The 17,914-nt window shown below is 35.6% G+C and overlaps 1 protein-coding gene across 1 annotated transcript; it reads left to right on the plus strand.

Annotated features, from left to right (window-relative positions):
* Nucleotides 1-17,218: 17,218 nt before the first annotated feature.
* LOC118018210 (60S ribosomal protein L39-like) lies at nucleotides 17,219-17,591 on the plus strand. The gene has a single exon (XM_035016664.1). The coding sequence runs from the start codon at nucleotides 17,253-17,255 to the stop codon at nucleotides 17,406-17,408; it is 156 nt and encodes a 51-aa protein (XP_034872555.1). The 5' UTR covers nucleotides 17,219-17,252; the 3' UTR covers nucleotides 17,409-17,591.
* Nucleotides 17,592-17,914: the final 323 nt, after the last annotated feature.

Raw genomic sequence — 17,914 nt, forward strand, 5'->3', positions numbered from 1 at the left:
CAGACAAAACAACTTAAAGCTTATATAAGGGGGCTATAAGAGCATATAAAAGGAGGACTGATCTAGTCTGGATACATTAGGGAAAGCTTAACCAAGAATGTAGTTGAATGAGATTTTAAGGGTAACCAGATTATATCTGGGTAAATGAATGGGAAGATATTTAAGGTATAGGAATACTTTAATGGAAGTCCTGATGGGGAAATTAACATGATACTTTTGAAGATCTGGGAAATTTTCAGATTTTCAGGCTAGTGTGGCCAGAGTGCAGATCCATGAAGGATCAATGGTAGGATATGAATCCTCAAAATATTTTTGAAATATTATACCAAAATTACCCAAAGTATTATAGAAAGAAAATATTAAATATTTTACATATTTTCAGCATCTTTACCATTCTATAAAATATTTATTCCTGGAATAAATATTTGTATCCTGAAGAATTTATATAGAAAAGCTCATGAAAGAGAAAAACATGACTGAAAACCTAACAGTCCTATATATCCTAAAAATGTGTCTTAGAATAGAATTCATTGTCAAGTCAAACGATAAGATCATTACAACCGCATGGTACAATTGTAGCAACTTTCATTAATCTTCAAATAGATTGTACTGTTGTCAAATCTTAGTAGTTTATGAAAAAACAGCATGCTTATTGTTATGTTCACCAAAATCTGCAAGTTGACTGTAGTTTGGCTGATCAATGCAGAGAAACTTCTTCAGATTGCTTCAGAGCTGAGCTTGGTTTCAGCTGCAGTTTGGATTCAAGGCCTGTTTGAAGTGTCTCAACATTCTTTTGGGGCATGAGTGTAAACATCTGATATCTCTTTAGACCTTGATCTTGAGCTGCCATTCTTTCACTTCCACCCACCCATATTCCATGGACTAAAAGCAAATCACATGGCCAAGCCCACCTTCAATAGGGGTGAAGAATTCTCCCACACTGGTAAGAGGTACTATAAAGATATAGAAGATCCAAATGAATAATGCTAATACAGAAAGAATAAGAAGAATTTGATGATTCAGTTCACCTCAGAGGTAAAATTGAGGGAGCAGAAACTACAACCTCTGGAGCTGCTAGAACCGTGGATTAGGTAGCTTGCAGTTTTAGTAGTCATTGCCATTACCTCCTCAGAATTTGTAAACTATGTGGCAAAACCAAGGAGACTATGTTGCTTAAACACCATGTTCTAATTTTTTTTTTTTTTTTTAATTAGAGAAGAGAGAACAAGCAGTGGGAGGGGTGGAGACAGGGAGAAGGAGAAGCAGGAGCCCCGCTGAACAGGGAGCCTGACGTGGGGCTCTGTCTCAGGACCCTGGGATCATGACCTGAGCCGATGACAGCCGCTTTACCGACTGAGCCACCCAGGCGCCCCTAGATACCATGTTCTTATTGCTGAAACAGTCAAAACCAATCAGACCTTCATCTATAAATTATTTCAGATCCCTTATATTTTCCATCATATGTTTTCACATTTCCTCTTGTACTTTCTTCTTGTTGCATTCTTGTTAGGGTTACATTTTCCTTTAGATGATGGTTCAGTGTTATTCCTTGTTTTGTTTGTTTTTGTGAAATGATAGCTTTGGATGCAAGCAGAATGAGGAATTTCACGGAGTAGTGGTAGATTGAGAAAAATGATTTGGGTTATATTAGACACATAAAAGTACTGCTCAGTTCCATGTTTGGTAGGAACCGTAGTGTACCTAAATCAGGAAAAAGGGAGTGGCAAAAAGGGGCAAATAGGAAGAGGGTATTGCTGTATTTTCTTGTTTTCTTTATGGTCTTTCAACTGATTTTTTTTTTTTTCTTTCAGTGGTTAAGTATGTCATTAATACTCATCAGTGATGATTCATATTTTAGCACAGTTCTGTAACTATCTGAAAAATATCCAGGATTTGGAGAACAATGAGCAGTAATTTGGGATTTTTTTTTAAGACTAGTGTTAATCTGGGGTGCCTGGTGGCTCAGTTGGTTAAGCAGCTGCCTTTGGTTCAGGTCATGATCCTGGAGTCCCTGGATCGAGTCCCGCATCGGGCTTCCTGCTCGGCAGGGAGTCTGCTTCTTCCTCTGACCCTCTTCCCTCTCGTGCTCTCTGTCTCTCATTCTCTCTCAAAAAAAAAAAAAAAAAAAAAAAAAAAAAACACTTTAAAAATAAACAAACAAAGACTAGCGTTAATCCTAATACTAGTAATTAAGAGGCAAGTAAGTATTTAACGGTAAGCTATCATCAGGGAATGGAGCTCACTTGTCGATTTTAACTAGTAAATTGTTGGGTTCATTGGTCCCATATAAATTCAGTTAATATTTTGTCTACATATTTTAATAAGTGAGTGTTTAGGGGAGATAGTTTCATTCTCAATATTACATTAGAAAGTATATTCTATGTACAGGGAACTGTCAATTCCTAGAAAATCCTCTGGAATAGGGTCACTGATATTTCCAAAGTTGAAAGTTTAATTACTTTTACCTATTAAAATTAGGCAATTAATTTTACCTATTTTCTGGATAAAACTCAGTTGTATAATAGGTTATTGACTGTATCTTTTTAAATCTCCTTTATATTCACAGGACCCTATGAGCCAGGCCAGTAATATTTTTACTTTTCAAATGAGCCAAGTGTATCTTAGTAGCACATTAGCATAGATCTAAAATATTGGTGGGGTGTAAATAAAATATAGGTTTTATGACCTCTACGATATGTATGCCTTTCATAGTAAAACACTTTTATCTGCTAATAGAATTAAGTCTTTTATTTTAGAATACCAATATCTCAGCACTGTGCTCAAGCAGTAAATGTGTGGTTGATTTTGTACATATTTTGTAAATCACTTGGAATCCTATCAAATGTCTACTTATAAATGTGAAATTACCTATAAAAAGGTTTACTTTTTAAACTTGCCACTTACTATCTATGTAACCTTGAACATGGTACTTAACTGCTCAGTGTCTGTTTCCCCATCCATGAAATGGAGATAATTTTACCAACTTCAGACAGTTGCTGTGTAGGTTATATGAATCAATATGTATAGCATACTTAGCATAGGGCCTGGCATGTACTAAGTCTTACATAAATGCTAGCTATTACTAATATCATCATTAATCTTTATTTTTTTTTAAAGCACGGTGTCAATGTTTGAATAAGGACTAAAGGTTGACATTGTGTTTACCTGGTCTTTTAAGACAAAGATAATGAAGTCATATAGGAAGTGAATAAAACTGGTTTCAGCAAAGGAATAAGAAAAAAAGTTATTAAGGATTAAATCTAGGCCTCCACTTTCTGTCAGTAAATCAAAATTAGAAAACATAAGTTGTGTTTATTAATGTCCGAAAAGTAGAACAAGGTCTAGATTGAGAATGTTATAAAAGAAATTAAGTGGGGACCGTTGCACCATAAATACTAAAGATTTCCCTGTTTATATTTAATCTTTATAGTCTCCAAATTGTACCCAAAGACAAGCAGATATTAATAGAGTAATAATAGGGAAATGGAACAGGTACTCAAACACTGATCCTCATTCTCATTATGATGTAGCTAGGGAGATAGCAACTGATATAGGTTTCTCCTAAGTCTTTACAATAGATAAAAGGTTGGCACAGTTATTTGAACTTTAAAATGAATAAGGGGAATTACAGACTGCTTAGAGTTAGAACACAGTCATAATCACAACGTGGCTCTCTTCAGATATAGTTGTACAGTGGCCTTGAAAGCTTATCTTCTTGGGTGCATTGCAGTGATAACCAAAATTTTTAATAAATTTCATGGCAATATCTGAGTTAGGAGTAAATCTCTGCAATTTTGGTAGTTTTAGGAAAAAGACCTTAGAGCCACTTCTACAGCTGTTCAAGAATAAATTTCCAGCTTGAGCAATATAGAAAAACCCAAGTGCATGAAGAAGAGTTACAATAAAATAATTAAGGGGCACCTGGGTGGCTCAGTCAGTTAAGGGTCTGACTCTTGGTTTTAGCTCAGGTCATGATCCCAGGATTATGGGATAGAGACCTCTGTCAGAGCCCCTTGTTGGGCTCTGCGCTAAGCAGGGAGTCTGCTGGAGATTCTCTTCTCCCCTTCCCCCCATCCCTGCTCGCTCTCTCATGTGTGCGCTCTCTCTCAAATAAATCTTTAAAAAAATAGAAATAATTAAAGTTGAGCAGAACTCTGGAGGGAATCTAAAAAAAAAAATTGTACATGAAAAATTCTTAACCTTGACTTTCTCAGAAAAAAATCTTGGTTCTAGATATGGGTTGTTTAACAGTTCATTTATTTTTCAGACTTTTTTTTCTTTAAATATTCAAGAAGGATCTGTAGAGATATAATATAAGTATGGTTTTCTCTGAGAAATACATGTGCCTCCTTTTGAGTTCAAGAAGGTATCCTGTGCTCCAAGCTTTTGATCCATGGTCTTTCCAATTTTGATTACTTCTCTAGTAAACAGATCAATTGCTTTAGTGATGTTATCCAGGATTTTGGTAATTGTTTTCACTATGGCATACAAAACTTTGTGTACTTTGCACATTCCCCTTATGAATAAAAGAGAACTAAAGTAGGGCAGAGAACAACATTTTAATATTTTCTGGCAGTGGCTACATTGTTTAAGTTTATATATAATCTTTTAATCTTTCTTTTCCAAAGCTTGATAGTTTTTATTAAAGAGAAATTTGTTTACCTTGCTATAACCTGAACTCTGACATTGACATTGTAGCCGAAGGACTGTAAATCTTTAAGAAAAGTTTCAGAGATATTGAGAGCATAATATTGGTTGGAATGAACAAGAGGGAAAACAAAACAACAAAACTCTTGCAGTTTTCCTTAAGAAACTAGTTATTTTTTTAACTCATGGCCGTGTGCAATTTTCCAGCTATTATAAGTGTGGCCTGAAAAAATATTTTATTTTAAAAAAGGATTTAAGATAGTTTAATATAATCTTTTATATTCAAGTAGTTAATATTTTTCAAAATTATTTGCTTCTATTTCACATTATTTCTTCTGATATATACTCAAAAGTGAAAAACTTTTTTGGTTCTTATTCTCAATCTACAAATGGCTTTGCAAACATTTTAGTAACTGTTTCCCTTAGCAGTGAGTAAGATTGAATATAATACCTCCACTGTTTTTTAGTTTAAGATTTCCATATCAATTGATCAATTTATTATTTATGAAGTTGGCATGTCTCCAGATAAATGGATTTTTTATTTTATTTTTTATTTTTTTTTTTAAGATTTCATTTATTTGAGAGAGAGAGAGAGAGAATGAGAGAGAGCACATGAGAAGGGGAAGGGTCAGAGGGAGAAGCAGACTCCCTGCCGAGCAGGGAGCCTGATATGGGACTCGATCCAGGGACTCCAGGATCATGACCTGAGCCAAGGCAGTTGCTCAACCAACTGAGCCTCCCAGGTGCCCAGATAAATGGATTTTTTAGAGATATCAATGTATTGCATCAATTTCCTAGCTAATTTCAGCCATAGAGAATACACAAAACATCTATATCAGTCATTGTGCACACAGATAATCATGTATTATGTATAATGGATATATGTTACATAATACATAAAAAATATATATTTTATACATAAATTTTCAGCAAAGTAAATAACCTGTTACTACATAGGTATTTTCTCCACAAATCTTGACCAAATACGCTTAGCTGTATTCAAAATCAGTTACAACTCTTGCTTCACATTGGTTGTTGTTGGTCTATAGAAGGATGTGTATTTCATGCATATGGCCTAGATTTCTCTTTATTCATTAATAACATACACAGTAGATATAAACTTAATCATATGAATAGTATAAATTCCATTCAAATAATTCTTTATTCATTATATATTCTTTGTCTATGTCTATTCATTACTGGAAAGGAAAGAGTTAGCATTAGGCCTGTAACCTATTTCTCCTCTGTTTGGGACACTCAGGAAAGAAAGATGAGCTGTAAAATCTACCATAAACATGCTGATTACAGAATTCTGGAAAACCTACTAATAGGGCTTACCAGAAGGAATGACCTTTCCTATGAAATGCTCTTAGCAGTATGCACCTGCATATTTGTTATTGTCAAAAATTTGAAATCATTCTGGTCTGGAGAAGATAAGAATCATTAGCATGCATGCTGTTATTGTGAACCCTGTGGAGGACCATACCTCTGAGCTAGAAAAACTCTACCATGGTGGGAAATATGTGGACCAAAGAATCAGTAAATGGAAATGGGGGAAGTTGTGGCAAACAAAGGATGCTCATGGTCTCAAGTAAGAAAGCAAACACGCTATTTCCACAAGAGTGCTTCACGGGGGAAATCGGAGGGGTAGACGAACCATGAGAGACGATGGACTCTGAAAAACAAACAGGGTTCTAGAGGGGAGGGGGGTGGGAGGATGGGTTAGCCTGGTGGTGGGTATTGAGGAGGGCACATTCTGCATGGAGCACTGGGTGTTATGCACAAACAATGAATCATGGAACACTTCATCTAAAACTAATGATGTAATGTATGGGGATTAACATAAGAATAAAAAAAAAAGTCAATGAATATAAAAAATAAATAAATAAATACCAGAAATTTTGCCAAAAAAAAAGAGTGCTTCAGAGCAAGAGAATAAGACTGTTAGCTCTTTGTCAAATCTAGCATTCACTAGTGGCAGATTCTTGGAGAAACCTCTGTATCTCTTTTCTCCAAAAAGAGGAATTAGACTCTTGATTTATGAGCTCTGCCCCAAAACCCCACCTAGATAATTTGGTGAAAAGACGTGACACAGTACTCATGATAACTCAACTTATCAGTAACCACCTACTACCATTTGATTCACAGTTTATAGTCTGTATTTACCATTCTGGTTATTTTTCTGATGACTTGAGAAAAATACTACCAATGAATCATAGAGGGTGGAGAATGCTGAACAGCCGAGCTTCTGTCACTCTGTATGGCTGTTAATCAAGGTGATGCATTGCTAAGACAGCTGCCTGGGTGTGACAAAGGAGATTGCTGCTGCCTTCCCAGCATGTCAGAAGTTTATTTGCTACTTTGAATATATGGAATGTGAACGTCAATGGAATGCTTTTAAAGAAGGTGCAGATGGGACCTGAAGAGCCTCAAGGGAGGTCAGTTTGGATGTGATTTGATGTCTTGATATTACCAATAATATCCCTCTGGAGATACATAAGGGACATTTATGTGATACCTTATATCACACCCAGATGGGGATATAGTATGGGATTGACAGTACCTAAGTGACAGCTTCATGGGGCACATAATGTTTTTGGGTGCATGTAGTTTCCAAAATTGCACAGAAACAATAAATATTCAGTGGCAGTAATATATGCTGTGGCTTTATCAGATCTGTCCATGCAGCCTAAGATATTCCATGAAGGTTTAAGGAGTTGGTCTTGGAATTGCTTAGTGTGGCCAAAGTAATATTACTAGAGCTTTGTCAACAGGAGTAAAAGATAAGCTAAACCAGATAGGAACACTAGAGGGACCTCTGTTTCAAGAGAATGATCGTGACTGGAATCAATCTGGAAGATTTAATGAAGCTATAAGCAAATGAACTAATTGGACAATAGTTCTCATGGAAAATCATTAACAGTGTTGAGAGAAGTCCTATATTCTCATACAAAAAAGGACTAGTTAATATTCTAGTATTTATGGAATCTACTATTTTTAAAGGTCAATGGTTGAGAGTGCTAGAAGGGAATAGGTTATATTAATGGGATTCGTTACAAATTTATGGCAGGTTGTCCTGGACAGTTGAGCAAATATCATTTTTCCCTAATGGCCTTAGTACACAAAATAACATGGACCTTCTTTATGCAGTTGGTTGGGATTGGAGAGATCAAAGAATGACACTGTGTTTTCATTGTTACAATATTACATAATGGCATCTGTACCTGTAAAACCTATACTAGGACATGTGGAATATGGTTATAACCACAAAGCAGACAGAGTCCAGAATTTTTTTTTTTTTTAAAGATTTTATTTATTTATTTGAGAGAGAATGAGAGAGAGCACATGAGAGGGGGGAGGGTCAGAGGGAGAAGCAGACTCCCTGCAGAGCAGGGAGCCCGATGCGGGACTCGATCCAGGGACTCCAGGATCATGACCTGAGCCGAAGGCAGTCGCTTAACCAACTGAGCCACCCAGGCGCCCCCAGAGTCCAGAATTTACTAAAATATGGCCTCTGTCAGCACAGCTGTTAATGAGAATATGTGATACATTAGAAAAGATCATTTCTGTTGGAAAAGGAGTAATTACACTGGATTTTTTTTCCTATTGTATGTTAAACATTAATTCCTCTGTCACAAACCTATGATGTAATAAAAGGGTTGGTAAGTTCATTGATAGAGTGGAATGAAAACCAAATTTAAGTAGACAGTGACTTTAAGAATGAGAACATAGTTTGGGAGAAAGCTATTTCATCAGTTTTGTGCTTTAAATCTATGAATTAGACCAATAAAAGTGACTTTGATCTTAGAAATAAAAAGACACAAGTAAAAGCTTCCATCAAAATATAAAATATTCTATTTGCATAGGATGTAGAAAGAACACCTGGAATGAGCATCGCTTCCAAACTAACAACAGAAAGTGCTAGATAATCTACCAAATCATAACATTTCATGAATCCATAAGACAGCTGCAGTAACAGGAAAATAGTTGGAATACAGAGAGAAAAAAGATGGAAACACATGGTCATCTGTTACAGCATATGAGAGGAAGACATGCTGCACACTATACAAAAGAGAGAGAAATAAAAAAAGTAAAAATAAAAGCTGAGTCTGGTCTAGTGTAGAACCTATGAGAGTCAAAGAAACAGGCATAGTTTGGGCCCACTGTTTGGCTTTTCTCCGTGGACCTCAAGAGGGCATTCAGGAGAAAGATTGGGGTTAGGATAGAGGAGTTAATAAATCATGTCAGTCATGTGCAGGAGGAAGGTGACAATTGCTGTTAAAAGATACAAAGCCCCATCCAGATGCTGCTCTGCTATGAAGGCTTTAAGCTATTGCGGGAAGGGCAGTAAAACCTGCAAGCCCCAGAACATAGGTGAAGACACATTGTGCCTGGAGGAAAGATTAAAGATAATCCCTCTATTTATTGGAGAGAGGAAGGAAAGCATCCCATGTTCATATTAGAAACTCTTACCACCGGAGGAAGGTTAGGATCTCTGAAATAGCCCAACCCTTGAGATTTAGGGAGATAATATTTTTTTAAATCTTGTTCCCCCCACCAGCTTAGCAAATATAGAAGCAACTCTCAAGAACTTAGCTAAGCCTGATGGAGCTGAGCTGTGAGGAGTCAAAGTCGGCAACTGAGATGACAAGCTTCAATGAAAGTAATAGTCAAAGCTTTAATCACTTAGTTTAGGCAAGGAAACTGGAGAAAGTTCCAACTCCTTGTTCCATTTCCCCACGTGGAATGCTCACCTGCTGTATCAACACAGATATGGGGGTCATCTCACGGTGGGGAGAGCCCTGAACAAATAGTGCTTACAGTTGTATGGACCTAGAGGCTGGAGGAGAGCAAGCGAGAAGGGTTAGGAGTGGAAAAGTAGTGAGTAAAGTGTCTTTAAGGTTCTTGTCCTCCCCCTGTGCTCCAATAAAGAGGTCTTGACAGAAGCAATGGAGGAAGGCTTTTGCCAAATGGCCCAGATAAAGAAGATTCTGAATGGAGGCTCCTGGGCTAGGAATGCAGATTTATTTAAGAGCCTTGCTGGCCAGGGGGCCTGAGTCCTTTCCTAGTGTTGACCAGGAAATTCCCATATTAACTGGTTAAAGGTTATATTTATGGAGGGTTGAATCTTAGATATTACATCTTGGTTTGCTGACTTGAGGCCTTAACCTAAGTGAGACCATTTTTGGCTTTGGCTTTCTTTTCAACACCCAAACTGTATGCTCTCTATAAGTATCACACTTTTAATATAATGACATAATAGGTTAAGAGTAAAGTTATGGACAAAAATATATTACATAAACATTACTCAGAAGTTCTTAATTATTTGGATATAAAACTCTACATTTCTAAAAACTCAAGAGTTAAATAAAAAGTCCAAAGTAAGATAGCACCCTACTAACAAAGAATTACTTGGCACAAAATATCAATAGTGCTGAGATTGAGAAACCCTCTTCTAGAAAATAGAAGGATAGGAAATAATGTAAAATTAGTATTTTATATTATAAAAAATTAATGCCATCATTAGTACCAAAACTTAAAGGGGAAATCAGAAGAAAAAACAATAACTTTAAGAACATAGACAAAAGGATGCTCAATAAAATTTTGAAAAATTTAATCCAGCAGTATGAAAAATTAATCATGTCAAGGCAGGGTTTATGGCAGGAATGCAAAATTCATTATTTAAAAATAAATCCATATAATTTTCCATATACACAAATTAAATATAAAACTGACAATTTTGGATATTTTATTGCTAATATGTTTGAGTGGATACCTTTTGAGGGGGCATAAGGCATTCTAGTTTCCAAATGGGCATCTTGAGCAAAACTTACAAAAAGAGGACAAAAACCTATTTTATCTATTTTAAAACTTCAGTGCTGAGCTTCAACAAAAGTCTAGACTCAATTTTTGGGGTAACTTTATTTCAGGCAACTTGTTGTTCTCACCTACCTCTGTGCTTTTGTCAGAGACAGTTTGGTTCGCCATGATAGGCCTCCTTAACTTTAAATCTAGAGGGCAGATTCTGGAGTTTTTGTTCCTTACCTCTCAAAAAGCCTGTGTCTGTGAAAGATGTTGCAGACTTTACACTCTGGTCCCCAGGCCCCACAGCCAACTTTGAATATCAAGAAATATTTTGGCATCTCAGTAATGTCCTTGATGAACTCACCAGCTTCTTTCTTTGTAAGTCAGTGGATGCTGACTCACCCAACATTTACATAATTAAGGGGGATCACTCAAATGGATATTTATAAAACATGTACAATCTCCTTCAAGGTGATTTCTGTCCTTCCTAAAAGATAAAAGCTCCTGGCAACATATAGCTAGTGGTTTCATTATCATGTGTGTCAAACAGGATACTCTGTTACAGATTGGAGAGTTCAGAAGACAAGGTGAATGGTCTGAATTCAGTATATATTTGTTGAGCCACTAGTATATACCAGGCACTGATGATATGAAATTAATATATCAGATCCATATTTTAGAACCATTACTCTGGAGAAAGTACAGAGAACTAGTGTAAGAAAGAGAAAGTTAGAAAACCTTTGCAGGTATCCAAGTAAGAGATGATAGCAGCATAAACTATTACACTTAGTCTAGCCTTTCTTAGTTTTGACAGTGTAAGAAAATACAGTTTGGCCAAGTTTTGGGAATTAAAATCAACATGATATATGAATTGATGTGACTGTTGTGGTAAACAGTCAATATAACTATATATTCAATTATGGATACATAATACGGAAGAAGGAACAAATTTGGTAAGAGAAGAAATAAATTGTATTTTAAGCAAACTGAATTTTACATGTCTAGTAAGTCTGGAACAAGTGCTAAGATTTTAGAGATACAGAATTAAGAATAAGAATTAAGACCACAGATTACTGCAGTTAAATCATAAGAATGGAGAACATTTCAGGGCAGAGATTATAGAAAGAATGGAAGGGTCAAGTACAGACCTCTTGGGAAATATAAACCTTCACAGGACTGGATAGATGAAGGGACATCCACAGAGGTACCAACAAATGGGCTTTAATGGGAGTGGAATCCTCAAACCCAAGACCCAGGAGAGGAGAGAGAGGGTTTGTTTTGTTTTGTTTTTAAAGATTTTATTTACTTGACAGAGAGAGACACAGTGAGAGAGGGAACACAAGCAGGGGGAGTGGGAGAGGGAGAAGCAGGCTTCCCACTGAGCAGGGAGCCCGATGTGGGGCTCGATCCCAGGACCCTGGGATCATGACCTGAGCTGAAGGCAGACGCTTAACGACTGAGCCACTCAGGCGGCCCTGTTTTTTTTTATTTTTTAAAGATTAATTTATTTGGGGGAAAGAGCATGAGTAGGGGGAAGCACAGAGGGAGAAGCAGACTCCCTGCTGAGCAGGGAGCACAATGCAGGGGCTCAATCCCAGGATCCTGAGATCATGACCTGAGCCGAAGGCAGAGGCCTAACCTACTGAGCCAACCAGGCACCCCAGGTTTGTTTTTTGTTAAAGAAATGATATAACACTGTTCAGAAGTCAAGGAGGATAAGGAATAAAAGTGGGAAGTGTCTTTGAAAATCAGGAAGTGTAGAATGACTTGTAGTAACGGCAGTTTTATTGGATTTGAGGGTAACAACGGTGAAAATTTGGTTACACAATTTCTTTTTCCTGCTCTCTCAGATCTGAAATTTTCAAGGTTTACCTTTATTTTAGAAATAAAATGCCTTTTGAACAACCAAAAGATGAAGAAGAATATAGATAATCTAAATCACTAAAATTACAGAGAAAATTCACTTAGAAATGTTTTAACTTATATGAATTTTCTATGTATAAATAGTAAAAACTACAGTGTTGAAAGAAATAGTGCTGACCATCTTGAAAGTACATTAGAAATCTCAGTTTTGCTAGTGTAGCAATTATATTCCTCAGCTTGTGAAAATTTGCCAGCAAAAATATTTCATGTATTTAAAATCATAGTCCTAGACAATCACCTCTGATTTCTTTTTTCAAGCTACAATTTTAAGACTGTGAAACACTCTTCAAAAAAACATTTTATTTATCACACTTAAAAAGCAATTTTCCTGCAAAGATAATTAGTGGGCAGATCACTCAAGCCCTTTCTGTAAGCAAAATTTTGAAGTAGGTATACATAATGTCACTGTACTAATTTCAGCATGATGGTAGAATTGTTTTACATTGATAATACTGGTCAGTTTGATCCTGAGAATTTATTAAAAATTTAAACAAAATAATATTTTTCTTTAACAAGAAAGAATAGGAATTAGTCACATACATACACATTCACTCAATCTTATGTAACTGTTGATAATTGAGAATATTCATTGACCTGTATCCTAAAGGAAGAATAAATTTAAATTATGAGTTGTTGGACATGGAGACTTTAAAAGGCTGGTAGGGTAAGGGGAGAAGGGAAATAATGATTTGGTACTAATATGCACACTCTTTGTTCTGGGAGAATCACTGACTGAATTACTGAAGGGAGGGGGATGCAAAGCTGAGAAAATGAGATAATTCTCAAAATTGTTAGAAATAAGAGTATGGGTCACAAAGAACATGTAGAGCCATTCATAGAAGCTCCCAAAAGATTTTCTTTCCCTCAAAGCATGGATTGTAAATAAGGTATCAGATATTTGTGTGGTTGGATCTTCAGCATAAGTATACCATCCCACATCTAAATTTTGCCCTTAAGTTTTATTTTCCCTTAAACTATTGTCAGTATTCTGACTACTGTTTGTGGAGTAGGTGTCTCTAGTTTTCTAGGTTATTGTGTGCCTCTTAGAATATTTCAGTTGAAATAGGAAATACAGTTTGCAGATATTTTCTATAATCCCATATGTGGCGTTTTCTCTAATTTGATCGTTCGCTGTGTAGGAGCTTTTTAGTTTGATGTAGTCCCACTTACCCATGAGGTAACTGTCAAATTCATAGAAACAGAATAAAATGGTGGTTGCCAAGGGCTTGGGGAAGAAGGACATGCTGAGTTGCTATCTAATGGGTATAAAGTTTTGGTTATATAAGTTCTAGAGATCTGTTGTATGGTATTGTGCCTATAGTTAACAATATTGTATCATGCACTTAAAATTTTAAGAGGGTAGATCTCGTGAAGTGTTCTTATTACAATATATGTAAAATTAATGAATTAAAATAAAGAAGACTTAGATCTAGACACCAGCAAAAAAAGAAAAAAGATTTTTTGCAAGAAAATAATTAAACATGAAGATCTTATAACCTTTGTTCAAATGTATTGCAGGCTAAAACTCAGGACTTCAATGAAAACGTTGAATAGTATGAGTAAACATAAATGATAATGTGAAAATTTGAGAGAGGGAGACTAGTAAAACAAAGGGATTGAACTCTGTAGGTAGAAAGGGAATTTGGTTTATATGTATGTGAGCTGAAATCTGTGATCTCACTGTAGTTTCTGTGGCTTTTGAGTAGGTAACCATCACTGGATTCCAGGATTGCATGCAGTTTTCTGAAAGACTTTCTGTTTCATCCCTTCCCTTGCATTTCAGTAACTCCTTCTCATTCTTCATCTTTTCCAAAGAGGTCTTCCTAAATCTCAGATCATAATAAATTTTCTTATGAGAACATGAACTCATTTTAACTTTATCATACTTTACTGTAATTATATTGTTTTAAAGTACTAATCCTGAAACCTTATTTTAATATTTTTGGGTGCTTATAATCATCTTACTCTTTATTCTTTTCCTAGTGGTAGGAAATTAGTGCTAAAGAAATAGAATTGAATAATTGAATAAATGAAAGAATTAAAGTATAATTTACCATTTTTTTTGACATGGAACATCAGACAGAACAACAATCTTTATACCAATAGAGGGAGTGATTAAATTATCTAAGATTAGTTTTGCAATAAATCTATTAAAATACATATCAAAATTGGAGCAGATATAGGATGTCTTAAGGAATAATTGAAATTTAATCTTTGAATCTTTAGCTATATGGTAATTGCTCATCAATTATTCAACTATTTGGCAATTTGTTGAATATTAGACAATTTTTCATTTTCATATTTCCTGGATAGGAAATCAGAGATGTTGAAAAATAAGTTATTGGAAAATCAATAGTATAACTAGAATATTCTTTGTCAAGTTAAGCTTTTGGCCTCTTAAAAGATGACTTGTCATGTTTAAACTATTGATTGCTTCCTGCCATAATCAGATGTTCAGATGAGATGTTAAAACTTTCATCTTTGTACAAGAATTAGCTTTTTAGATATTTATTTTAAACCTGTAGAATAAATCATATTTGTGTTGATGGATGAGAGAGATGAGGGGAGAAATCTAACAGAGTCATCACAGATAATTTCACATTCATCTTTTTAAATTCTGTGAGATGAAAGGGAAACAAAAATTGGGCCATCAGAGGACTTTTTTTTTTTTTAATTTTAGCATTGCAAACAAAAGTAGCTAGAAAATATCCTGCTACTCAATTTTGCTCAATTATTGGAACGCCATAATAGGTCTCATAAAAGTTAATCTCTCTACCAGTGTCTGCTTACTAGGAAACTCAGGCTAACGCGATTCATATGAGAACTGGGGTCCAGGAAAGCAGATGATAGGGTAATGTGTTGTAGTTGGATTACTTGCTGCCAGACTTCTTACTGATGTTTCCAGTTGGTGGAACAGAGAGACCCTAGCACAAGATAAAAGTGCAGTTGTTAAAATTTTCACTTTTGGTGAACTGGGATGGTATACTGCTGAGGAGAAATGTATTAGTTGATAGGAAATATACTGCATTTGAAAAATATGGGGAAAATAGTAACTGTGGACAATGGAATCGGCTAGCTATGATGGGAATAATTAATTGACAAGTGAAATCTAAGCGCAAAAGGCAAACAGTCTCTGGTTGCATATAAAAAGGCTTTCATCTCTTTTAAGGGAGGTCAGAGAATCAGAGAAAACAGGGCCTGCCCCAGGAATAAACTATCATATTAATTGAGCTCCCAAAGAGGTAGGTGTGATATGCCAAAGTTAGAGTCCTGTTTGGGAAAGAATGGGATATGGATCCATTGAGATGAGAAATTTGGATTGATGCACTGAAATGTCTTGGAAGTACCTATTTTTTTTAGGACTCCCTGACTTGTTCAAATGGCCCAATATTTTCTATTAAATGCTGTCAGTAAGCCTTGGTTAAAGAAGATCAAGAGACTTCCCCAAGACAACATGTGCATCTCTCATAATATGTACTCACTTTCCCTCCTTGCCCAAATCCCAGTAAGTAGGATTAAGTAACCTCTTGTATTTAAGGATAAATGGAGTCTCATAAGAAATGAAAGGACCCAAAAAGGTAATAAGACCTTGCTTGTGTATGCCTGCAGAAGCTGGGAACATGTGCAAGGGATATCAGGAGGTCTTGAAACTAAAGTTGGATAAATTAGAGGTTATTAAATTGTGGGTGTCTCCTAGGATACAAGATGAAAGAACCCTATGAGATAGTATAAACATGATATTAGGATGGTTTTTAAAAGCATGAGAAAAATGGCCCCATCACCCACAAACTTCCTAATTCAATAATTAGTTTTAACAGGTTATTTTGTAGATTACCTTGGGTTTTCTACTTCCTCACTGTGTGAAAAAATATATATCTATAATAAAATTAATCCTCCTTTGATACCCATATTTCATGATTCATCAAGTTAATCGTGATCTTGTCAAGACTAAATTCTCTTTACTCTCATTGTAAGTTGTTTATTCTGTCCATTTTCATTGAATTGGGGATTTCTGATGTCTTCATTTTTCTGACTTTCATTTTATCTTTTTTTCTCATTTAACTCATTAACTAGGCTAAATCATACCTAATATGTCTTGGAACATATTTTCTCCTGCACAGAAGTTACTCCTTCAGTCTTCTGAATATTCAACTGCTCTTTCTAAAATGAATATTTCCCACTGGATTTTAAGTACACCAATAATACCCTTGGAAAGAAAATAAAAGAGTAAGAAAAAAATTCCTCCCACCATCCTCTTATATCTCAAGAAACTATTCTATTTTTATCTCTTTTCTAGCAAAACTTCAAAAAAGTGTTCTAAGCATTGCCTTCATTTATTTACTATTCACTCACTCTTAAAAACTATAATTTTAGTTCCAAACCTCATTACTCCACCCAAATTGTTCTAAATTGGCAGTAAACCCTCATGTAACTAAATACAATGAACATGCTTTATTCCTTATCTTGATACTGTCTTGATAAGTGCAACTCTTTCTTGCTAGGCTTACATAAAGTAATCTACTTTTCCTCCTCCCTCTCTAACAAATCATTTGCTGTCTTCTTAGAAGTACATAGCTCTTTAAATATAAAATATTTGGGCTCTTCAATATCAACTTTCTGTTCTACTGTTTTCTCATTTTGCGGTTTCCCTGGGAAATTTTGTCCATATCTAAGATGAAATTGCCTCTTACACAAAGAAGCCATGCGTATTTTCATTCGCGCATCTATCTTTTCCCTAAGTTTGAGGCTTATTACATCTAGTTGTTTACTTGAGTTTTCTTCTTAGATCCTTAAAGGGCAACTAAGTTTCAACATGTCCAAAACTGAGGTCTCTTTTTCGCCGCCATCCTGCTCTGCGTGGCTGGCTGCTTCTCACCATGTCTTCTCGCAAGACTTTCAGAATCAAGCGATTCCTGGCCAAGAAACAAAAGCAGAATTGTCCCATTCCCCAGTGGATTCGGATGAAAACTGGTAATAAGATCAGGTACAACTCCAAGAGGAGGCACTGGAGGAGAACCAAGCTGGGTCTGTAAGGTGTCACCCATCATGAGATGACACACTTAATTGGCACACATATTTAATTAAGCTGCGTGAAGATCATGTGTTCTATCATTCTGTAAACATCCTTCCTACCTGGCGGTAGACTTGTCTTATCATGGAAATGATTTTCTCTGTGACTACACCTCCACACCAGTAGGTTGGTTCGGTAATAAATGCGAGACCTTTCACCTCCAAAAAAAAAAAAAACAAAACAAAAACAAAAACAAAAAAAACTGAGTTCTCCTTTTTCACTCACATGACAGAGTTTTGTTTTTGTTTTGCTCCTTATATTCCTTAATGGCACTACCATCCAACCAATAATACATAGAAATTATGCAAATATAGAGATCATTCTGGACTCCTACCCCTCCCATAACCACCATATTGTATACATAAATTTGGTAGAATGAATTATGGTTCAAATTCTTTACTCCCCTATAGTAGGATTATATATCCACAGCACTTTTTATGCTGTTTTACAGTATTTCCTTCATACTTT

Source organism: Mirounga leonina, unplaced genomic scaffold, assembly GCF_011800145.1.
Source record: "Mirounga leonina isolate KUSES-001 unplaced genomic scaffold, KU_Mleo_1.0 Mir_170, whole genome shotgun sequence".
Taxonomy (NCBI): domain Eukaryota; kingdom Metazoa; phylum Chordata; class Mammalia; order Carnivora; family Phocidae; genus Mirounga; species Mirounga leonina.